General features: G+C 49.6%; 1 protein-coding gene across 1 annotated transcript in view; it reads right to left on the reverse strand.

Moving 5' to 3' along the window:
• SLC9A8 (solute carrier family 9 member A8) overlaps window positions 1-21,541 on the reverse strand; it is a 1,353,696-nt gene that overhangs the window by 700,996 nt on the left and 631,159 nt on the right. Inside the window, exon 9 of the mRNA XM_069651262.1 lies at window positions 5,122-5,265. Within this exon, the coding sequence (XP_069507363.1) occupies window positions 5,122-5,265 (144 nt within the window). The remainder of the gene's footprint in view (window positions 1-5,121; window positions 5,266-21,541) is intronic.

A 21,541-nucleotide genomic window follows, 5' to 3' on the forward strand; every position in this document is an offset into this window, starting at 1 on the left:
AGCGCTTAAAGATGGACAGCTCCGCCAGGTAACTTTTAATGGTACCCACTTGCAAGCCCCTGTGGGCCAAAGAAAGTAAAAAGGACAGAACCATGGGGATGTCACATGCAAAAGGATCCACATTCTGAACTCTGCACCAGTCACAGAACTTACGCCAACGGCAACGGTACAGAGACTTTGTTGCTGGCCTTCGGGCCGAAAGCAACACCTCCATCACGTCTTCACGGAGGTCCCAATCCTTATACCTCAACCTTTCAGAAGCCAAGCGTGAAGGTTGAGGGATCTGACCTCTGGATGGAGAACCTGACCCCCCTCCCGTGAGAGCAGATAGTCTCGGTAGGGAAGACGACGTGGAGGGCAGATGGACAAGTCGAGAAGGTCCGGGTACCACGTCCTCCGAGCCCACGCCGGAGCAATGAGGATCATCCGGAAACCGAACTTCCGTAACCTCCGCAGCACTTGCGGGATGACGGGGACTGGAGGAAACGCGTACAGCAGCGGGAATGACTACTCCACCACAAACGAGTCTCCTAAGGCTCCTTTTGGAGGAAATTCCAGCGAGCAAAACCTTTCGCACTTCCGGTTGACACTGGAGGCGAAGAGATCCACTTGAGGGTCCCCCAAAGGGCGAAGATCTCCAGGAGAATCTCCTGAGCCAACTCCCACTCGTGAGAGATTGCGCTCTGCCTGCTCAGAGCGTCCGCCGTCACGTTTTCGTCTCCGGCCAGATGAACTGCCGAGATCGAAACTTCCTGCTGGATGGCCCAGAACTCGAGCTGCATCGCATCCCTGCACAGAGGAAGTGACCCTGCCCCCCCCTTTTTGTTGAGGTAGTGCATCGCCACTGTGTTGTCCGTCAGGATCAGGGCACTCTGTCCTCGCACAGTCGGCAGAAAAGCCTTCAGGGCTAGCCTGACGGCCCTCAGCTCCAACAGATTGATATGGAGTCTGGACTCCGACGGAGACCAACGACCGCTGACTGTCAGCCCGTTGGCATGAGCTCCCCATCCCGTGAGGGATGCATCCGTCACGATCGTCACCTCCGGCCAGGGAAGCCAAAATGGAGCCCCCTTCATCAAGTTGCCTTCGACGGCCCACCACAGAAGGTCCCGGGCGACCGAGGGCGGCACCTGAACCGGGTCCGACATCCTGCCGGAGGACTGCGACCATTGCGTCTTGAGTGCCCACTGCAAAGATCTCATCCGCAGGCGAGCCTCTGGCACCAGAAGAATGCAGGATGCCATGAGGCCGAGCAACCTCAAGAACTCGAACGCTGGGAGCGTCTGGGCATGCTGAAACTTGTGCACCATCTGCTGAATGTGAAGAGCCCTCACCTGGGGAGGAAAACATTGCCCCAGGGAAGTGTCGAGCACTGCTCCGATGTACTGGAGCCGCTGTGTTGGCGTCAAATGGTACTTCTTTAAATTGAGGGAGAAGCCCAGCCTGTGAAAGGAGTGGCAGGTGACGGACAGATGATCCAGGACTTGCTCGAGTGAGCTCCCCCTGATCAATCAATCGTCCAGGTAGGGGTAGACGTGAATCCCCCCTTGCCTGAGATGCGCTGCCACCACCACCATGAGCGTGGTGAAAACCCTCGGGGCGGAGGTCAATCCGAACGGCAGGACCCGAAACTGAAAGTGCGAGTCGCCAACCGCAAACCTCAGGTACTTCTTGTGCTTGGGATGGATCGGCACATGGAAGTAAGCATCCTTGAGGTCGAGTGACACCAACCAGTCCTGAAGCTGAAGGGCCTGAAGGACTTGAGAGAGAGTAACCATCTTGAACTTGTCCTTCCTGAGGAGTTTGTTCAAACCGCGCAAGTCCATGATGGGTCTCAATCCCCCGTCTTTCTTCGAAATCAAAAAATAAGGGGAATACCATCCTTTGTTCCTCTCCGCTACAGGCACCAGTTCTATGGCGCCTTTCTCCAGCAGGGCTTGAATTTCCTGCGCAAGGAGCGGATCCAGACTCTGCAAAGAGAGGTTCCCCGGTGGATTGTCGCAAGGCCTGTGCCGAAAGGGAAGACAGTAGCCGTGGGTTATGATCTCCAGAACTCACACATCTGAAGTAATGGCTTGCCACTCTACAAGATGCTGCGCCAGCCTTCCCCCAACCGGTGAACCATGGGACATGGCCTCATGACTGAGTGAGAGCGGCTGCGGCGTTACCGGAGGGCAAAGAGGCAACTGCCCGAGCGGCCTTGGCACCACGGGTACCCTGGCGTCCACCTCTGGTACCCCTGCGTTGGCCTCTTTGACTGTCAGCTCCTCTCGCTTTACTGAAGGACGAGTAATAGCGAAAGGAACCACCCCTCCACTGCTGTCCCCTAGGACGAAAAGGTAGAGGTTGGCGAACTGCAGCGCCCAACGACTTCGCTGCAGCTTTTGAGGTCTGCAACCTCTCAAGGCTCTCGTCAGCCTTGCTGCCAAAAAGGTGTTCACCGTCAAAGGGCATGTTGAGGAGCCGGGACTGCACATCAGGAGCAAACCCCGACTTCCGCAACCACGCAAACCTGCGTATCACGGTGCTCGCCGCCATGGACCTACTGACACATTCAGCTAAGTCCAAACCCGACTGAACGGACTCACACATGGCATCCTTACCATCCTGCACCATAGCAATGAAACCATCCCGTTCGTCCCCTTCGGGAATATGTTCAGCCGCTAACGCAACACAGTTCCACAGAGTGTGTGTGAAACGAGACAGGGCCCAAATGGAGTTGGCCGCCTGAAGCGCCATACCACCAGAAGAAAACACTTTCTTCGCCCAGCCATCAAAACGTTTGTCGTCCCTATCAGGAGGGATGGTAGGGTATGACGCCTGCTTTGCCGGGGGCGTGGCCGCCTGCACCACCAAACTCTCCGGAGTGGGGTGCCTGGTCAAGTAGCAGGGGTCGCTACTGGCTGGACGGTATTTTCGCGACAAGGATCAGCTCACCGCAGGGAGACTCTGCGGAGCAGTCCAAGCCGCCGCCACCCTTCTCTGTAAAGCCATATGGAACGGCAGTACCGGGTCAGTTGGGGGACCAACATCAAGGATGTCCGTTAGATCATCCTGCACAAACTCCCCTGGGGGAGCAGACCATCCCAAGTACTCAGAAACCCTAGCCATAAGGCGCCGGTACGACGAATCGGCATGAGAGCCAGGCTCAGGCCTACAAACCTCCACCCCCAGAGAGGTGTCCAGTCCACTGGCATCATGCAGTGACTGCCTCAAATCGTCAAACTGACTATGACCCGAGACAATTTCATCTGGAACCTGACTAGGAACCAGGCCATCAGAATCCTCATCCGCCTCTGAAATGTATTCCAGGTGGCGAAAAGAAGGCACCCGAGAGTGCTTGCTCTTAACCAGAGCCTTCCTAGGGGGTTCCCCCGTGCCACGGGGTACCTCCGACACAAAAGGCGTCGATGGCGTCGAGCGAATCGGCGCCGGCGTCGAGAGAACAGGCATCGGCGCCGAGAGGATCGGCGTTGAGGAAATCGACGTCAGATGTAGCGCCGCCAGCATCGGCGGCGTCGACACAGCCCTCGAAGCCGGAGCCCCGAGCGTGTCCTTCGACGACCTGAGCGTCGACGGCTTCGACGACTTCCTCGGAGCCGGAGCCTCGAGAAAGCCTGTCGACGCCCTCGACGCCTCAGACGTCGATGTCTTCCTCGAAGACCTCACAGGTACACACAGTCTCGAACATGTCGAGGTCCGGGACCTGGAACGGGTACGTCGAGAACGAGTCTCCTTGTCCGAACGGGACCTCTCCCGTGACTCGTGCCGACCACTCTTGCGAGCGGTGTCTCTCAACCTCTCACGACCGACCCCACTCGGGGGCGCGGACGGTTTAGTACCTTGCGACTCAAGAATTGCCAGCATTTTCTTCCCGAAGAAAGTCCATTCTTGCGGTGTCGCACGGCTGGTGGGGTAAGCGACGTGCCGGGCAGAGTCCTCCAAAGAGGACCTGGAAGACGACCGGTGTCAGCGCTTCCGAGAATGCCTCGAAGAGTCTGAGGAGTGGCGAGACCGACTCCTAGAAGGAGACCCACGAGACTTCCGACGATGACGCGCAGAGTCACCCCTCGAATCATCCGTCGAAAGCCCCGCAGACTTCGACTTCCGGGGCTTGGACACCCGACCTACCGACAACTTCTTCTTACGTTCGCGTAAGGCTTTGGACGTGAGCGACTGGCAGTCGATACAGTCATCCGTGTCGTGGGCCTCCCCGAGGCACCAGAGGCAGGCGTCGTGCGAGTCCGTCACCGACATCTTGGACCCACACTCCCCGCACTTCTTGAAACCCGGATGCGGGGTCGAAGACGAAGTAGAAGACATCTTCACACGAAGGATTTTCACAAAAACAAACAGGTTCGAACAACCGAGAAGAACAGAACTCCAAAGAGTCGAGGCGTTAACCGAGATTCACGAAGCAACACGTTCGCGGAAAAAACGGAACTGAGGCTACGGGCGTCGTGCGTCCTACTTATCACATCGGATGACGTCGGAGGTCCTCGACGACGGCGCATTGACGTATCGACGCAGGACGCAGACGCCGAAAAAAGTTTCCGAAGCAGCACAGCTGTGGTGATTGCATGTCATAGATATGGAATACGTCGGAGGACCCAATCCCCTCGAAATACAGATCCAAACAGAGTACAAATGAATACATAAAGTGTGGTTGGAGCAAGAAAAACAAGAGAGAAAGTATAATACAGTGCATACAGTGTTCCAGACTTTGTCTTGCTTGCCATTTCACATATTCCTTACACCTTAAAAATGTCTGTGCAATCAGATAACACACACAGACACTAACTTTGCCCATGATAGAACTGCATAAAATGAATTGAGCAGTGCTAGACGGAGAGGATGAGTGCTAGACGGAGAGGATGAGTATCAGAAATATACTTTGTCTAATGTAAATGTTGCAATTTGGGATAAAATATGAAAGCATTTTATGACATCAGATATTTTTCTGTATGTATATCTGATTATAAGGGTTGTCCATTTATCATTACTGGTGATCAACAGATTTTTTTCAATCTTGAACTGCCATATAAATAAACAAAACAAACAATTATTTTCTGCGGTTATCATAACTTCAAGCATATTCAATAAAAATATAAACACACTTACTTTGTCAAGACAATTGACACTGCATCATTTAAAATACTTTCACCAAATACCAACATGTTCAGCACAGGGTCAACATTTAAGGCATTAAAAATAGCAATAGTTGCAACTGGATCCACAGCCGATATCAATGAACCAAATGCAAAACTAAGGAAAAAAACGAAAACATGCTTACAAATCTACAACATTCACATTATATTATTCTTAGAATCTCAAAACTTATTGTTGCTCCTTGTCTGTGGTTATTTTCAGAGCACATTTAAGAACTATTAAGCAAGATTGATTATCAATATGGCAAAGTATTTACCCCTTACAAATGTCAAATGTAAAAATATACTCAAATGCATAGCAAAACCATCACGTTTCCTGAACGACATAACAAGGCACTGACACCTCTGCTGATCTCCCTCCCTCATGCCCAGAATCCTTATGCTAAATAGTATGTCTAAGTCGACATTGTATGTACACTATATATCTCTATTGTCATACTATTTAATTCCATATCGGGCAATTTGTTCCTTAGTTGTTTAATCAATAGAGGTACATGTGTCATGCAAGAAATCAATGTATGATACTGTAGGTCAATATTGGATTTGTCCTAATATCGAAGTAAAAAATACTCAACAACAGCAAGTTAGATAATTTTACATGTCATTCTTTTTCACTTTGTCTAGAGTTCATCAATGAATGTCTCAAATATAGGACTTTGCCACTCAAAAAAAGTATCACCTGCAGATTAAGAACAAAATAGCTATATCCCCTGATATTCTTTTGCTAATTATTATTAGGGTTTTTATTGAGCACAGACCTAGCTTTGGGAAGTAACCGGGCGCTTCAAAATCATATGGGGAAGAACACAGTGAGGGAAGTAGAGAAACAAGGAAGCAGGTAGCTAAAAATGGGAGGGTGGGTGATTTGGCTGCGAGAGATCTACAAACATCAGTGGGGGAACAGTGGGAAGCAGATCACCCAGTCTCTTAGGTGGGGGCTGGGGGCGTGTGGACCTACGTGCCAGGGAGGAGCCATTCCTTGAAGAGGAGGGTATTGAGCTCCTTCCTGAAATGCAGACACAAGGGGATGCTGATGGGGAGGAGGTCCCAGAGTCTTGGGGTGAAGACAGAAAAGGCCTGTCTTCTGGTTCTTTCCTTCCTGCACCAGTGGGTCCAAGTCTGCACATGCCCTTACTTCTGGTGGATTGTAAGCCTCCAGAAATGCTGAGTATCTCAGTGAGGTAGATTGAGAAATTCAGGGTGAGATCCTTGTATATGATGCAGCAGGATTTGATGATGGTATGGGCTTGCAGCGGGAGCCAGTGCTGTTCCATGAGAGGCCGGGTGAGGTGGTTGCATAGTCATGCTGCAACGTGCAGGACACATCTGATGGTAGTCACTGTAAGGCCGTCCAAAAGGGAATTGCCACCATCCAGGTGGGAGAGAATGAAGGCTTGCACAGCATATCTGACTCTTTTTATTCTGGGATAAAGGGCTTGATTTTCCGAGGGAGAGAAATTTGGTACCAAGCAATTTGTGTCTTGGTATGTGCTGTTTGAAGGAGAGGTGTGTCTCGATGTCAAACCAAAGGACTTGGCGCAGGTGGCCAGCTAGGGTGTGAAGTCCTTGAGGTTCATAACAGAGAGCCAGGTCTGGATGTGAGAGTGTTCAGTGTTGTTGGTCAGCAGTAGGAAGTCAGTCTTGGAGGGGTTAAACATCAGGTAAGGACTGGACATTCAGAACTGGATCAATGAGAGGCAAGCCTCGAGCCTGTGGGTGTCTTTGATGGAGGACATCTTGAGGTAAAGCTGTATGTCATCTTTGTATTGGTGGATGTGGCTGTTGTGTGGAGCGTGGAAAGTTCTGAGCACTTCCATTTAAAGAGTGAAGATCACGGGAAGAGGACAGATTCTTGCAGTACTCCACAAGTGATGGGTAGAGTTTGTGATCTGGAGGAATCCACTGTATGAACTGGTGACGATTAGCAAGGTAGGATCTGAACCCACTGAGGACTATCTTGCTGATCCCCATGCGGCAATGTAGATTGTTGGCGAGTGTTCAGTGACCTACTGTGTCAAATTCTGCTGAGAGGTCAAGGAGAACTAAGAGGCAAGAGTGGACATTATAGAGGATTTTAAGGTAGCTGTTTCTGTGCTGCATCTGTGTCAGAAGCCCGATTGGTAGAACCAAAGGAGGTTGTCAGCGTCAATGTTTTGGAGGAGTTGCGTTGCTACTGCTTTCTCAAGGATCTTACCTAAGAAAGGCAGATGGGTGAGGGGGTGGTAGTTGCTCAGGTCATCAGAGTCCAGTTTTTGGGTTCTTGAGAAGCGGGAAGATTTGTCTTGTTTTACGGGTTGAGAGGAAGGTGCCTTTAATTAGGGAGCTGTTGATGATTGTCAGATAAGACAGGAGTGCTTCAGTTGGAAGGGTTTTGCGCAAAGATGAAAGGAGAATGTCATTCGTGTACAATGTGGCCTTGAGGGATTCTAGGGTGTGTAAGGAAGGCATGGTATCAAACTGTAAGACAGACATAAGTGATTACAGTTCAAGGGTGTTTATTGAACTTCAACTGGGTATGAAAAATGCCTATCTAAATGCCTATCTAATCCTAAATCTAAAGATGGGAGCAAGCTACGACCATCAAAAAATAATAACGCAGTCGTCTCGGAAGGATAGCTCAGGGGCAACAAGCTTGCCTTCCATGCTACACACTCATCATTACCGTCAGGTTCCGATTTGTTCGCTCCCAACACGCACACCTTGGTCTCCGCCTCTGCCCACCTTTCAATCATATCAAAGTGGTGTTGTGTCAAAATAAAACAGCCTATTTCTAATAAACCTATTGCCAATCCTTGCTTCTAAATACAAATAGTGTAGGAAACCATGTTATGCAAAAGAAAAGTGTTAAAAAAATGATATGTCAGGATATTCAAGCCGTTGGCTTCCCTTGCCCACGTTTTCACCACGGGACAAGGCGGCCGACTCGAGCTTAGCACACTCTTTAGCTTCTCCAGCATGAGGATACAGTTCAAAACCTCAACATCAGGGCCTTCTGTGCAAAGTGTCTTTGCCATTCAAAGCCTCTTATTCCAGAGGGCCTGATGCAACACGACAAAACATTAAAGTTCCTTTCTTCTCAGGATTTTCACTTATACAACTTCTCGGATGATTTACTGTTCAACCGGGGTCCCCCTCCACCGGGCTCAGACCCACTTTAACACAAAACCTTCAATTGGTCTCCCTCTGCCGGGCTTGGACCAAATCCATGTAATTTTCCAAACTTTCTCAATTTCATCAAGATAGAAGACTTTCGACTTTGTGTGGTATTTGCTTGACCTGTCGCAAGACCTCTTCGATTCACATTTTTTGTTCTCTTTCAATTGATCTCCCTCCACTGGGCTCGGACCGCATTTATCTACCGTTATTACTTCGCAGCTTGATACCTTACAGAGAGCTTCCACTGAGCACGCACGTGGTTCCGGACCACTCCGTCAAAGGTATTGTAGCTTGTTTTAAAGTTCAGTCACTCATCAGCATTTTAACTATTATTTGGGGTTTCCCCAAATCACCGGCTGTGTTGCTTTCACTGATGCAGCTTTGTCTTTGGAGCCAAGGACGGTACCACAGTGGCTGGTGATTCTCCCTGCCTTGATTTGATGCAGGAGGCCCCGGGTATCTCGACACACAATGCAGGATTCTTCAGCCTGGCTTCGTGGTCTTACACTTTCTCTTGAGGATTTGTGAAAGTAACGTTTCCTTGTCGAAAAGGGTCAAGGGAATCTCCCTCCTTGCGATCCCTTTCAGTTTTGACGCCTTTCCTCTCTTGCGCAGCTGCCGCCTCGAAAACTGCAGTTTCCTCGTGTGCTTTGCCTCGCTGCGAGTGTGATCTCGGCCTCTGCCTTTTATCCATGTGGGGAAGTGTAATGGAAGTCAGGTGTGAGTGATTGTCGATAATTGCCTGATCTCGCATGACCATGGTATTGGGACATGTCAGGTACATGGCTCGGGTGTTAGTCTGTTTTCCCTTAGAGCGGGCTGTCAGTGAGAAAGTGTTTGTGTTCTAAAGGGGGCGGGGTAGAGTTCCTAAATATCCTACCAGGTAGGATGGGTAAAGGTGTTCCAGGGAAGGGGCTACCATGTCTCACCATCCAGTGTCCCACTCCCACTCCCCGAAGACCCCTTAGCCAGGTGATCCTCCCGCACTGGTCCACGGCCAGAAACTGGATCCAAAAGCGATGGCTGTGTCCTGGCCACCTGGATGACAGATCCCCTACGGACTAGTGGGTGAGACACCTTCTGGTTTCTCACATGCCCTTCCCCTATGCGATGTAGTCGCATCTGTTCCACAGGGAAACCGAGAAAGGAAATCAACGTTCCCCTGGTCTTTACCTTTCGGAACAATCACATGACTCAAGGGTTAGTGTCCTTTTGTTGGCTTATCCACACTAGTGGAGAATTATCTGCGACAAGTGTGAACTCCCTTCCTAGGAGATATTATCTTTGATGGGTGATGGCCCATTTGATGGCAAAGGTCTCTAATTCTAACAATGAGTAGTTTTTATCACATGGGAAGAATTTTCGACTAGTGTATGGCATCGGGTGTACTAATCCATCACAAACTTGTGATAAAACTGTTCCTAACCCTGTAAGAGAGGCGTCAGTTTGTAACACAAACTCTTTTGAAAAATCTACTACCATTAGGATCGGTCCAATGAATCTTCTGGGGTTCAGCATTCTTCTAGCTGTTCTGTCTGAGAAATTAGGGATAAACCTATGGTAATAACCGATTAACCCCAAGAATGCTCTGAGGTCTCTCTTGGATTTAGGCTTGGGGGTATCTAGGTCGGCTTTCACTTTTTCTCCTTGAGGCTGGACACTGCCATTCCCTACAAAGAAGCCGAGGTATTTCACAGCTGATTGAGGCAGCTTACATTTGGATGGGTTGGCAGTTAAGCCGGCTTTTCTGTGGGCTCTCATAATAGTAAAGAGATGGAAAAGATGGTCTTCCCAAGTCTTACTATAAATGACTATGTTGTCAATATAAGCCCCACAGAAATCAAAGTAGGGCTGAAATATCCTGTCCATAAGCCGTTGGAAAGTTGCAGGGACCCTGTGCAAGCCAAAATGGGGGACTTTGAACTGGAATAGTCCCAGAGGCGTCGGGAAAGCTGTCTTTTCCTTATCAGGTCCATGTACTGAGACCTGCCAACCTTGAACTTGTCCTTCCTGAGGAGCTTGTTCAGCCCACACAAGTACATGATGGGTCTCAATCCCCTGTCTTTTTTCGGGATAAAAAAATAAGGGGAATACCATCCCTTGTTCCTCTCCGCTACAGGCACCAGTTCCATGGCGCCTTTCTCCAGCAGGGATAAGATTTCCTGCGCAAGGAGCAGATCTGGACCCTTCAAAGAGAGCTTTCCCGGTGGATTGTCGTGAGACCTCTACCGAAAGGGGAGACGTTAGCCATGGGTTATGATCTCCAGAACCCACACATCTGAAGTAATGGCATGCCATTCTCCAAGATGCTGCGCCAGTCTGCCCCAACCAGCGAACCATGGGACATGGCCTCATGACTGAGCGGACGCGGCTGCGGCAGTGCCTGATGTCAAAGAGGCAACTGCCCGAGCGGCTTTGGCACCTCGAGTACCTTGCTTTCCACCCCTGGTACTCCTACGGTGGCACCTTTGACTGGCAGCTCCTCTCGATCTACCAAAGGAAGAGCAGTACCAAAAGGAACCTCCGCTCCATTGCTGTCCCCTAGGACGAAAAGGCAGAGGTTGTCGTACTGCAGCGCTCAAGGACTTCGCTGCAGCTTTGGAGGTCTGCAACCACTCAAGACTCTCGTCAGCCTTGCTGCCAAAAAGATGGACACCATCAAAGGGCATGTTGAGAAGCCGAGATTGCACATAAGGAGCAAACGCCGACTTCCACAACCATGCAAACCTGCGTATCACGGTGCTCGAAGCCATGGACCAGCTGACACAGTCTGCCACGTCGAGACCAGACTGAACGGATTCACACATGACATCCTTGCCATCTTGCGCGAGGGCTAGAAAACCATCCCGTTCCTCCCCTTCGGGAATATGCTCAGCCGCCGACGATACACAATTCCACAGAGTGTGAGTGAATCTTGCCAGGGCACAAACGGAGTTGGCTGCCTTCAAAGCCATACCTCCTGAAGAAAATACCTTTTTTCACCCAACCAACAAAGCGCTTGTCGTCCCTATCCGGAGGGATAGTAGGGTACGCAGCCTGCTTCGCTGGGGCCGTAGCCGCCTGCACCACCAACCTCTCTGGAGTAGGGTGAGTTGACAAGTAGCAGGGGTCACCACTGGCTGGGAGGTATTTGTTCAGAAGCAACCTGTTCACTGCCGGGAGACTCTCCCGAGCAGTCCAAGCCGCCGCCACCCTTCTTTGCAACGCCATATGAAATGGCAACCCGGGTCAGTGGGTGGACCTTGATCCAGGATGTCTGTCAGATCATCCTGAAGAAAATCAACAGATGGAGCAGACCACCCCAAGTACTCAGTCACCCTCGACATGAGACGCCTATACGAGGATTCAGCATGTGTACCAGGCTCAGGCCTGCCAAACTCAACCTCCGGAGAGGTATCAAGACCACTGGCATCATGTAAGGATTGACAAAGGTCTTCCATTTAGTTATGACCAGACAACAGGTCATCAGGAACCTCAGGAGGCACAACCCCCTCCTCATCAGACCTTTCCTCCACCTCTGAAACATACTCCAAGGGTTGGAACAAATCTACCCTGGGAGGAGGAACAGAGTAGGGCTCAAACACAGGCCTCATAGACTTGCTGAGAGCCTTTCTGTGAGCTTCCACAGCCCTCCGCGGCCCCTCCGGTAAATTATCCTCAAAAGGCGTTGAGGGCGCTGATGGAATGGGCGCTAATGTCGACTGAGGCGCCGACGGCTTCGACACATGCTTCGAGGCCTGAGCCCCGAGAGTGTCCTTTGACGGCCGCGGCACCGATGGTGTTGACGACTTCTTCGAAGCAAAGCCTTGAGAGGGTCCCTCAACGGACATGGTGCCAACAGCGTCGATGCCTTCTTAGAAGGCCTCACAGGCTCCAACGGTCTCAACGGCGTCGAGAACGGGACCTAGACCTGGCACGGCTATGGCGATCACCCTTGTCCGATTGGGACCTCGATGGCTCCCGATGATTGCACCGACCGCCCGAGGCCGAAGGCGTACGAGTGGTGGCTCTAGCTCAATCCTTGCCGGCTTATCTCGAAGGTGCGGGCGGAACGGTGCCTTGCAATTCGAAAATCGCCATCATCTGCTGACGGAATGCATCCTATTCGGCCGGCGACTAATGTTTAGTGGGACAAGTTACCCGCCGTCTGGCAGAGTCCTCCGACGAGGACGGCAAATAAGACCGGTGATGGCGCTTCCGTGAATGCCTTGAAGAGGCAGAGGAATGGCGGGACCCACTCCGAGACGGAGAGTCGCCCCTCGAGTCGTCGGTCGAAAGACCAGCAGATTTCTTCTTCCGCTCCCGCAAGGCCTTCGATGTCAGGGACTGGCAGTCATCGCAGTCGTCGGTGGCGTGGCTCTCACTGAGGCAGCAGAGGCAGACATTGTGCGGGTCCGTGATGGACATTTTGGAACCGCAGTCCAGACACTTTTTGAAGCCTGACTTCGGGTTAGAAGACGAAGACATCATGAATCAAGTAGAAGAACCGAGGCGCGCCGAGATCCGGAAGCTAACACGTTCGTGGAAAAAACGGAACTGAGGCTACAGGCGTTGTGCGTCCTAGATATAACATCCGGTGACGTCGACCATCGACGGAGGCCCTCGAAGGACAGCGTATCGACGCAGGACGCCTGCATCGAAAAAGTTTTCCGAAGCAGCACAGCTGTGGTAATTACTGTCAAAGATGTGGAACACAATCCCTTCAAACTCTTGATTGGATGGTGTCTCATGAGATCGGCCTTGACGTGTTCCCATGCCCCTGGTAGGATCATTGTTTTATTAAATTTGAAATTCCATTGATCACTACTATTAAGAGAACTGAACAAATTCAAGGGAAAGTGCGTTGTCGCAGTTTACGAAAACTCACGGTAGCGGCATTAACTCCCTTCTTTGTCCCCTATTTGAATAACCTTGATCAGTATACGTCAGCAGGAGCCTGTCACTAGCCTATAATGAGATAATGACAACTGCTGTGGACAGCCTGGCTCCTCAGAAGCTTAGACAAGATAGGACCATACTGTCAAAGAATTTGTATTCACCGGAAATTCAAAACCTAAAACTTAAAAACAAGGCTTTCAGGAAATGGCAAAATGATAAATCCAGCTATTTCCAAGCAGCCAAAGAGCACATTTGTTTTGAAAAAAAGTGCTCTTACGAAAGTAGCAGAACGTTGGCTGCCTCTGATACAAAGGAACATTTTAAAATTTTAAAAGAGGCTGACACGTCAATTGTGAAAGATGCTAACTGGTGTATTCAAATTGAAAAGCCATGTCCAGCAAGATCCTTCTCATCAAAGAGGATATTGAATCTAGGTTAGTTAACTTGAATCCTCTACCTCCTAGTGTGCTGGCTAAGCACCAGTCTCCTCTGCCCAAGCCTTTTAATTTTGGAGAGGTGACTGAAGCAGTAGTCATGGGACATTTGAACAGGATAAAACCTATGAGCTGTAAGGGTGATATTTGTCCAGCGAAAATGCTTAAAACCTGTACCCCTTGCTCCCTTCATTACTAAGTTTGTTAATGCTTCTTTTGAAGAAAGATTAGTCCCAAAGGAGATTAAGGAAGATTAGATAACATCCCTTCTAAAGAAGCCTTCCTTGGATCTAGGCGTGGCTAATAACTATCGCCCAATCACAATTTCCCCTTTTCTTTTGAAGGTCTTGGACAAGCTGGCACACAAACCTATCCAGGAGTTTCTGAGCACAAATTCCATACTAGGCCCCAAGCAATCAAGCTTTTGGAGCCATCATAATACTGAATCCACACTTCTGGATTTTAAGACCAACATTCTCCGGCAAATGGATAAAGGCAAAGCTTCAGTGTTGATATTTTTGGACCTAACTTCGATCTGGTTAATCACTCCATTTTAGTCAGCAGACTTTGTGAAAGGGCTTATTTTTCCAGGGAAGTAGCCAGATGGGTTCTTTCCTTTCTGTCTGACTGTACAGCTAAGGTCTTCCATGAGGAGGCCATGTCAGGGGGTTATGCTTTGGATTGTGGAGTGCCTCAGGGCTCTTGTCTGTCACCCACCCTCTTTAACATATTTATGCAGATGCTGTTTGATCAATTGGATGCGAAAGACACTTGTTATGCCAACTATGCGGATGACACTCAGTGTCTCTTCCCACTCACTGGTAACTACATCAAAGATACTGAAATCATCAATACCACCTATAATAGCATTCATTGTTGGATGTTGTACAAATGGTCTTGCCCTGAACAATTCCAAAACAGAGCTTATAATCTTAGGCACTTCTTCTAAGCTACGACATCTAGATCAAGCTTATTCCTCCTTCCAAATAGCAGATTGTTTGCTGCCCATTCTCAAGAAAGTGAACACTCTGGGAGTGTGCTCACATCAGCTGCTTAGTGTCTACGTCCTCTAACTATATCAAGCTCCTTGCTCAACTCAGACCTTTTCTTGAAATGTCCAGCTGTGCTACCCTCGCTAGAGCCATTATAGGTAGTCGTCTGGACTACTGGGCAAGCTTTCCACTGAGTGTACGCATGTGGGAGATCAATCGCCTGCAAGTTTTTCAGAGCACCTTGGAGTAGGGCGGTAATTCCGCCATCGACCAAGACGGACACGATAAAATACCGGCGGCAACCATGGCGCTAATAGCGCCATGGTTACCACCTACCATGTAATGAGGCCCTAAATCTGTTAAGTGTTCTTGTTGTTGACTAGATAACTCTTGGGGAATTAATTCAAAATTATCTATTTCCTCTGGTACCAAACAAGACAGTTTCGTGGCAGTGGCTGCAGATAGATTTCCTTTCCATTCTTTTAAGAGATTTACATGGTAGAGGTAGGTCTTTGTTTCCGGTCAGGTTGGGCAATTTATAGGTACAGGTCCCTGGTCACTCTAATATTTCATATGGCCCATGCCACTTTGAGACAAGTTTATTTTCAAAGGTAGGTAAGAGGACTAATACCCTTTTGTCCTCTTGAAAAAGATCTTAAGTTTACCTTTTTGTCATAGGTGGACTTTAGTTGTGCTTGGGCTTTTTCCATGTGGGTATAGACTAGATGTCCATATGCTCTTGCAATCGGCTAGCTGTTTGTGACAGGGGAATAGGTGCCTCTTCTCATTCTTCCCAGGTCTCTCGGAGCATATCTAGGACATCTCTTGGTTCTCTACCATAAAGTAGTTTGAAAGGAGAGAATCCAGTGGACGCCTGATGGGTCTTCCTTACTGCAAACAGGGCACAGAGAATCATGCAATCCCAATCTTTCCCGTCCTTGCCTACCAACCTTTTTATAATCATCTTAAGTGTTTTGTTAAATCTTTCTACCAATCCGTCCATTTCTGGGGTGGTAAAGTGAGGTTCTTAAGTTGACAATATGGAGAAATTCTTTAACACCACCCATGAGTTTGCTCATAGAATTGGATCCCTGATCCGTTAGAATTTAAAAAGGGAAAACCAACCATGGAAAAATATGGCAATAGAGGTTTTAAAATCTGTTGGGTTGTGTTGTTCTGCATGGGTAATGTCACTGGCTATCGGCTGGCGTAATCAACGATTACGAGGACATACTTGTTACCCAGTCTAGAGGTTCACAACGAGCCAATGATATCCATCCCAATCCAGGAGAAAGGGATTTCTATTATTGGAAAAGGGTTCAGAGGGGCAGGTAAGGGAATATGCATACTGGTTTTCTGACACATCTCGCATGTCTGCATGAAGTTCTTTTTTTTTATACTTTATTTTTGGCTTTTACCAACAACAAAAACATACAAGGAGTCCGATTCCTTCCAGTGCACGCCCACCACACCAGAAAAATCAAGCAGAAAGTACATTCACAGAGTATTAAACTTAAACACAGTTATTACATCCTTCATCGTTGTCAGTCCACACTTGTAATCAGATATTGAATATATGGGGCCCAAATATCTGGGGGACAAGCATGCAAGGGTGAAGTCCGAATAAAGGTTGTTTCGGTGTTGTAGCAATAAGCAACATCCTGAAGCCACCTTTGAGCACTGGGCAGGTGACCCTTCCCCCAAGCCATGGCCACCCTCAAGTGTGCTACCACAAGCAACAGCCTCGCCAAGCATCTCACTGCGGACTGCAGGGCCCTTGCCCATCCCAACATGGCCACAGCAGGATCTAGTTCCAGCGGTTGCCAATGATCAGTGAAATTTTAGCTAGCACCTCTGACCATAACCCGGAGACCCGTGGACACTCTCATGCCAAATGGAGGAAGCTTGCCGGAGCAAAAGCACATCCGACACATGCAGCCGGGGTGGTAGGAAAGTGTTTGGAAAGCTGGGCCAGGGTGTGGAAAGTCTGGTGTAGGAAATTAAAATGTATTCGCTTATATTTGGAATTTAGGGATACTTTCTGCGTTTGCCTCAGCACATAAGCCCAGTTTTCGTCTCCAATAGGCTCCACCAGGGCTGCCTCCTACCGCCTCCTCTGGGCCTCTCCCTCACACGGTCCATCCGACACCAACCCGCTGTAGATCTGTGAGAACAATCGGCCCTCCCCCTGCAATTGGATCACCGCTTGCAGTAATGGCCACACCAGGGGCTGCGCCGGGAGCGTGGGGAGGAGGTCTTTAGGCGCATGCCGCAGCCGGAAATAGAGAAAGGCATCTAGAGCTGAATCGCCCCCCGCCGGCTGGACCTTGAGGAACAGAGGGTCTCGATCCCTAATTTGCTTGCCCATTGCAGGTATACCCGTTCGCTAGTTATAGCCAGCCCAGGAATGTGTTGTGCCGGTAGGAGAGGCGAGTACAGAGTGGGGATGCCAATGGTCTAGTCTTCCGCAATATTTGATTAGTCCAGAACAACCCAACAGTGAAGTTAGGGAGTTCAAATCCCTGTCAGCTGGAACACAGAGATAGGTACCCTCTGAGGAGTAACGTTGAGAGACGCCGATCCGACAAGCAGGGAGACGCTCCATGAGACACCGGAGACTGAGCGATGATGCGTTTGGGAGCATAGAGGTAGTCCATGAGGAAGCGACTATGCTGCAGGCTGCCCAAGAAATCTTCTGGGTGTTTCTAGGTCCAGTGGACGGCTGGGGACCGAAACCCCAGTCAGAACTGGAAGCAGTGATCGGCAGGGGCCTCCAGTGACAGGAAGACCGGAGCACTGCTGGAGAAGGAAACCACGGCGTGGGAAAGAAGAAGCAACCAGCGGGACCACAGATGAGAGGAGAGAATATCTGTAGGCTGCCAGAGCCTTCCCACAGACCACTGCTGCCAGAAAGACAGAAGCCACAGAACCAGGTATGCAGGCTTGTCGAAAGGTGCTGGAGGCCCAGGAGGAGTCGGGGAACGAGTATGAAAGCAAGATAGTGAGAGGGTCGGAAACCCTAGAAACTAAGGAGACATTTGAAAAGGGCATAACTATTTGTCAGGAGGGGAAACCAAGTCGTGGTGTTGACGCATTGCGAGTCTGGGACCCCCACCTATACAAGAGGCTGATTCTGAAAACCACAAGAGGGCCTGGGACGGTGAAGAGTGTTGAGACATTTGAAAGGAAAACACATACTTTGTAGGAGAGCAAACCAAGTTGTGGACACACAGTCATATGAAAGTGACACACATACTTGACAGGAGAGTAAACCAAGACCTGGTGTTGCAGCCTTGTGAGTGTGGGAACCACACCCACATAAGGGCCAAATAAGAGCCTGGGACCCAGGGAGAAACAGACTGGCCAGAAGGAAGTATATGTTTGTCCAGAGAACAAAACAAGATATTGTGTTGCAGCTTTGCAAGTCTGGCACCCGCACACATATGAAGGCCTGACAATAAGAGGGTCTAAAAACCTAAGAGTGGAAGAGACTTTCCACTTCTGAAAAGGAGAAGATAAGCTCCTAATCGGAACCAGTTAGAAGCCAAGGAAAAGGAGCCAAACCCTGGCCACTGGTATATCGATTGACTGATTGATTGATTGATTTGAACTTTATTTGACATTCCTGCCATCAAAGCACATTCCATAAAACATGCAAAACTCAACCATATAAAAACAAACATAAAAAACACAATTGCAAGTTTAAAAAAGAAGAACCAAGTTACTTACCAACTAATAACGTTCTTTCGACTGGATGTTCCTCCAACGCATTCCACATCTTTGACATGTAATGTCCACAGCTGTGCACATCAGAAACTTTTTCGGCAGAGGGCATCCTGCGTCAATGGCGTCGGGTCCATGTCCCTCGAAGGCTTCCGTCGAGGGCGACGTCACAGGATGTTATCAATAGAACGCACAGCGCCCGTAGCCTCAGTTTAAGTTTTTTCCTCCAGAACGTGTGGCACCAGTCTGATGCCTGCTGGATTGCACTTAGCATTGCGGAAAACGGAAGCTGCAATCGCATAGGAAATTATCCTGGGGCAGGCTGGGAGGGTGATGTGGAATGCGTTAGACGAACATCCAGTCGAAAGAATCGTTACCAGTTGGTAAGTAACTTGTTCTTCTAATGGATTGTGTCCTCGAACACATTCCACATCTTTGACAGACTCCCAAAGTAGTACCAGTAAATGGGGGAGGGAAAAGAATTTAGAGTACCCAATCAGATTGCAAAATAAAGAACCGCCTTTCCAAAGGCCATATCCTGACCATGGATTGTATCCAGGGAATATTTTACAAAGGTGTGGATGGAAGCCCATGTAGTGGCATCACAAATATTCCTAATAGGAACACCCCGCTGGAGGGCGGTGGAAGTAGCCACGCCCCTAGTGGAATGAGCTCTCAACCCATCAGGAGAGTCCTTACCCGCCAATCAATAACATTCCTTAATGGTGAGGATAATCCACCTGGACAAGGTCTGTTTAGTAACAGCCTGGCCCAATCGGTGTCCAGCATATCCTACAAAGAGTTGATCGTCCACTCTGACCCTGGACATACTAGAAATGTAAAAGCTCAGAGCTCTCCTAGGATCCAACCAATGGAGTCACTCCTATTTCTTACCAGGATGAGGAGGAGGGTAGAAAGATGGAAGAACCACCTTTTGACTCACATGGTATTCAGAAACTACCTTAGGTAGAAAGGAGGGACATACTCGCAGAACAACCTTGTCCTTGAGAAACACAGTAAAGGGTGGCTTGGATGCAATTCACTCACTCTGCGAGCAGAGGTAACCGCAACCAAGAATACAGTCTTGAAAGACAGTAATCTCAAGGACAAGAGTGCAAAGGTTCAAACGAAGCACCCATGAGAAATTTCAAAACCAAATTTAAATCCCAAACCGGCACCTGGAAAGGGGACGGCGGAAATACATTAGTCAGTCCTTTAAGAAACTGCAAAATCAAAGGAATCTTAAAATAAGAACATTCTTCAGACGAGCGCTTAAAGATAGACAGCGACACCATGTAACCTTTAATGGTACCTACTTGAAGGCCCCTGTGGGACAAAGAAAGTAAGAAAGACAAAACCATAGGATTGGAGCGCTGAAAAGGATCAACATTGTGATCTCTGCACCAGTCGCAAAACTTACACCAACGGCATCGGTACAGGGATTTTGTTGCAGGCTGCCTGGCTGAAAGCAACATCTCCATCACGTCATCCGGGAGGTCCCAATCCTTATACCTCAACCTTTCAGATAGCAAGGGGAAGGCTGAGAGTCTTGACCTCTGGATGGAGAACCTGACCCTCCCCGCACCCCTCGCGCAAGATCAGATTCTTTCGGCGGGGAAGACGGCGTGGAGGGCAGAAGGTCCGGGTACCACGCTCTCCTGGCCCAATCCAGAGCCACAAGAATCATGCGGGTCCCGAACCTCCGAAACCTCTGCAACACTTGAGGAATGACGGGGACTGGAGGAAATGCGTACAGCAGCAGGAATGACCAATCCACCATGAACGCCTCTCCTAAGGCTCCTCTTTGAGGAAATTCCCTTGAGCAGAACCTCCCGCATTTCCAGTTGACACTGGTGGCAAAGAGATCCACTTGCGTGGTTTCCCAAAGGGTGAAGGACTTCCTGAGCCAACTCCCACTCGTGGGAGACCGCGCTCTGCCTGCTCATAGCGTCCGCCGTCGCATTGTCATCTCTGGACAGAGGAAGTGCCGAGATCGAAATTTCCTGCTGGATGGCCCAGAACCAGAGCTGCATTGCCTCTCTGCACAACGGAAGTGACCCTACCCCCCCTTTTGTTGAGGTAATGCATGGCCACTCTGTTGTCCGTCATGATCAGGACACTCTTCCCCCGTACAGAGGGCAGAAACGCTTTCAGGGCTAGCCTGATGGCCCTCAGCTCTAACAAATTGATGTGGAGTCTGGACTCTGACAGAGACCAACAACCGCTGGCGGTCAAGTCATTGGCATGAGCATCGCATCTTGGAAGGGAAGCATCCATCACTACAGTCACCTCCAGCCACGGTTGACAAAACTGTTCCCCCCTCATCAGGTTCCCTTAGTTGGCCCACCATTGAAGATCCTGGGAGACCGAGAGTGGAATCCGACGGGATCCGACATCTTGCCGGAGAATTGTGACCACTGCATCTTGAGAGCCCACTGCAGGGATCTCATCCGCAGCCGGGCCTCTGGCACCAGAAAAATGCAGGATACCATGAGGCTGAGCAACCTTAAAAATTCAAAAGCTGGGAGACTCTGGGCACGTTGAAACTTGTCCACCATCTGCACAATGTGATGAGCCCTTACCTTGGGAGGCGAACACTTCCCCAAGGACGTGTCTAGAACAGCACCGATGTACTGGAGCTGTTGGGAAGGTGCCAGATGCGAAATCTTGAAATTCAGGGAGAAGCTCAGCCTGTGGCGGGTGCGGCAGGTGACACCGAGATGATCCAACGACAGCTCGGGAGAGGGTACCCGAATTAGCCAGTCGTCCAGGTAGGGGTAGACGTGAACCCCCCCTTGTCTGAGGTACGCAGCCACCACCACCACCATTAGCTTGGTGAAGACCCTCGGGGCGGAGGTCAATCCAAACGGCAGGACCTGAAACTGAAAGTGCGAGTCGCCAGCCGCAAATCTCAGGTACTTCCTGTGCGCGGGATGAATCGGCACATGAAAGTAAGCATCGTTGAGGTCCAGAGACACCAACCAATCCTGAAGTTGAAGGGCCTGGAGGACTTTAGAAAGAGTAACCATCTTGAACTTGTCCTTTCGGAGAAGTTTGTTCAACCAACGCAAGTCCATGATAGGTCTCAATCCCCCGTCTTTTTTTGGGATCAAAAAATAAGGAGAATACCATCCCTTGTACCTCTCCGCTACAGGCACCAGTTCTATAGCGCCTTTCTCCAGCAGGCTCA

Source organism: Ambystoma mexicanum, chromosome 3p (genome assembly GCF_040938575.1).
Source record: "Ambystoma mexicanum isolate Mex_15411 chromosome 3p, UKY_AmexF1_1, whole genome shotgun sequence".
Classification (NCBI taxonomy): domain Eukaryota; kingdom Metazoa; phylum Chordata; class Amphibia; order Caudata; family Ambystomatidae; genus Ambystoma; species Ambystoma mexicanum.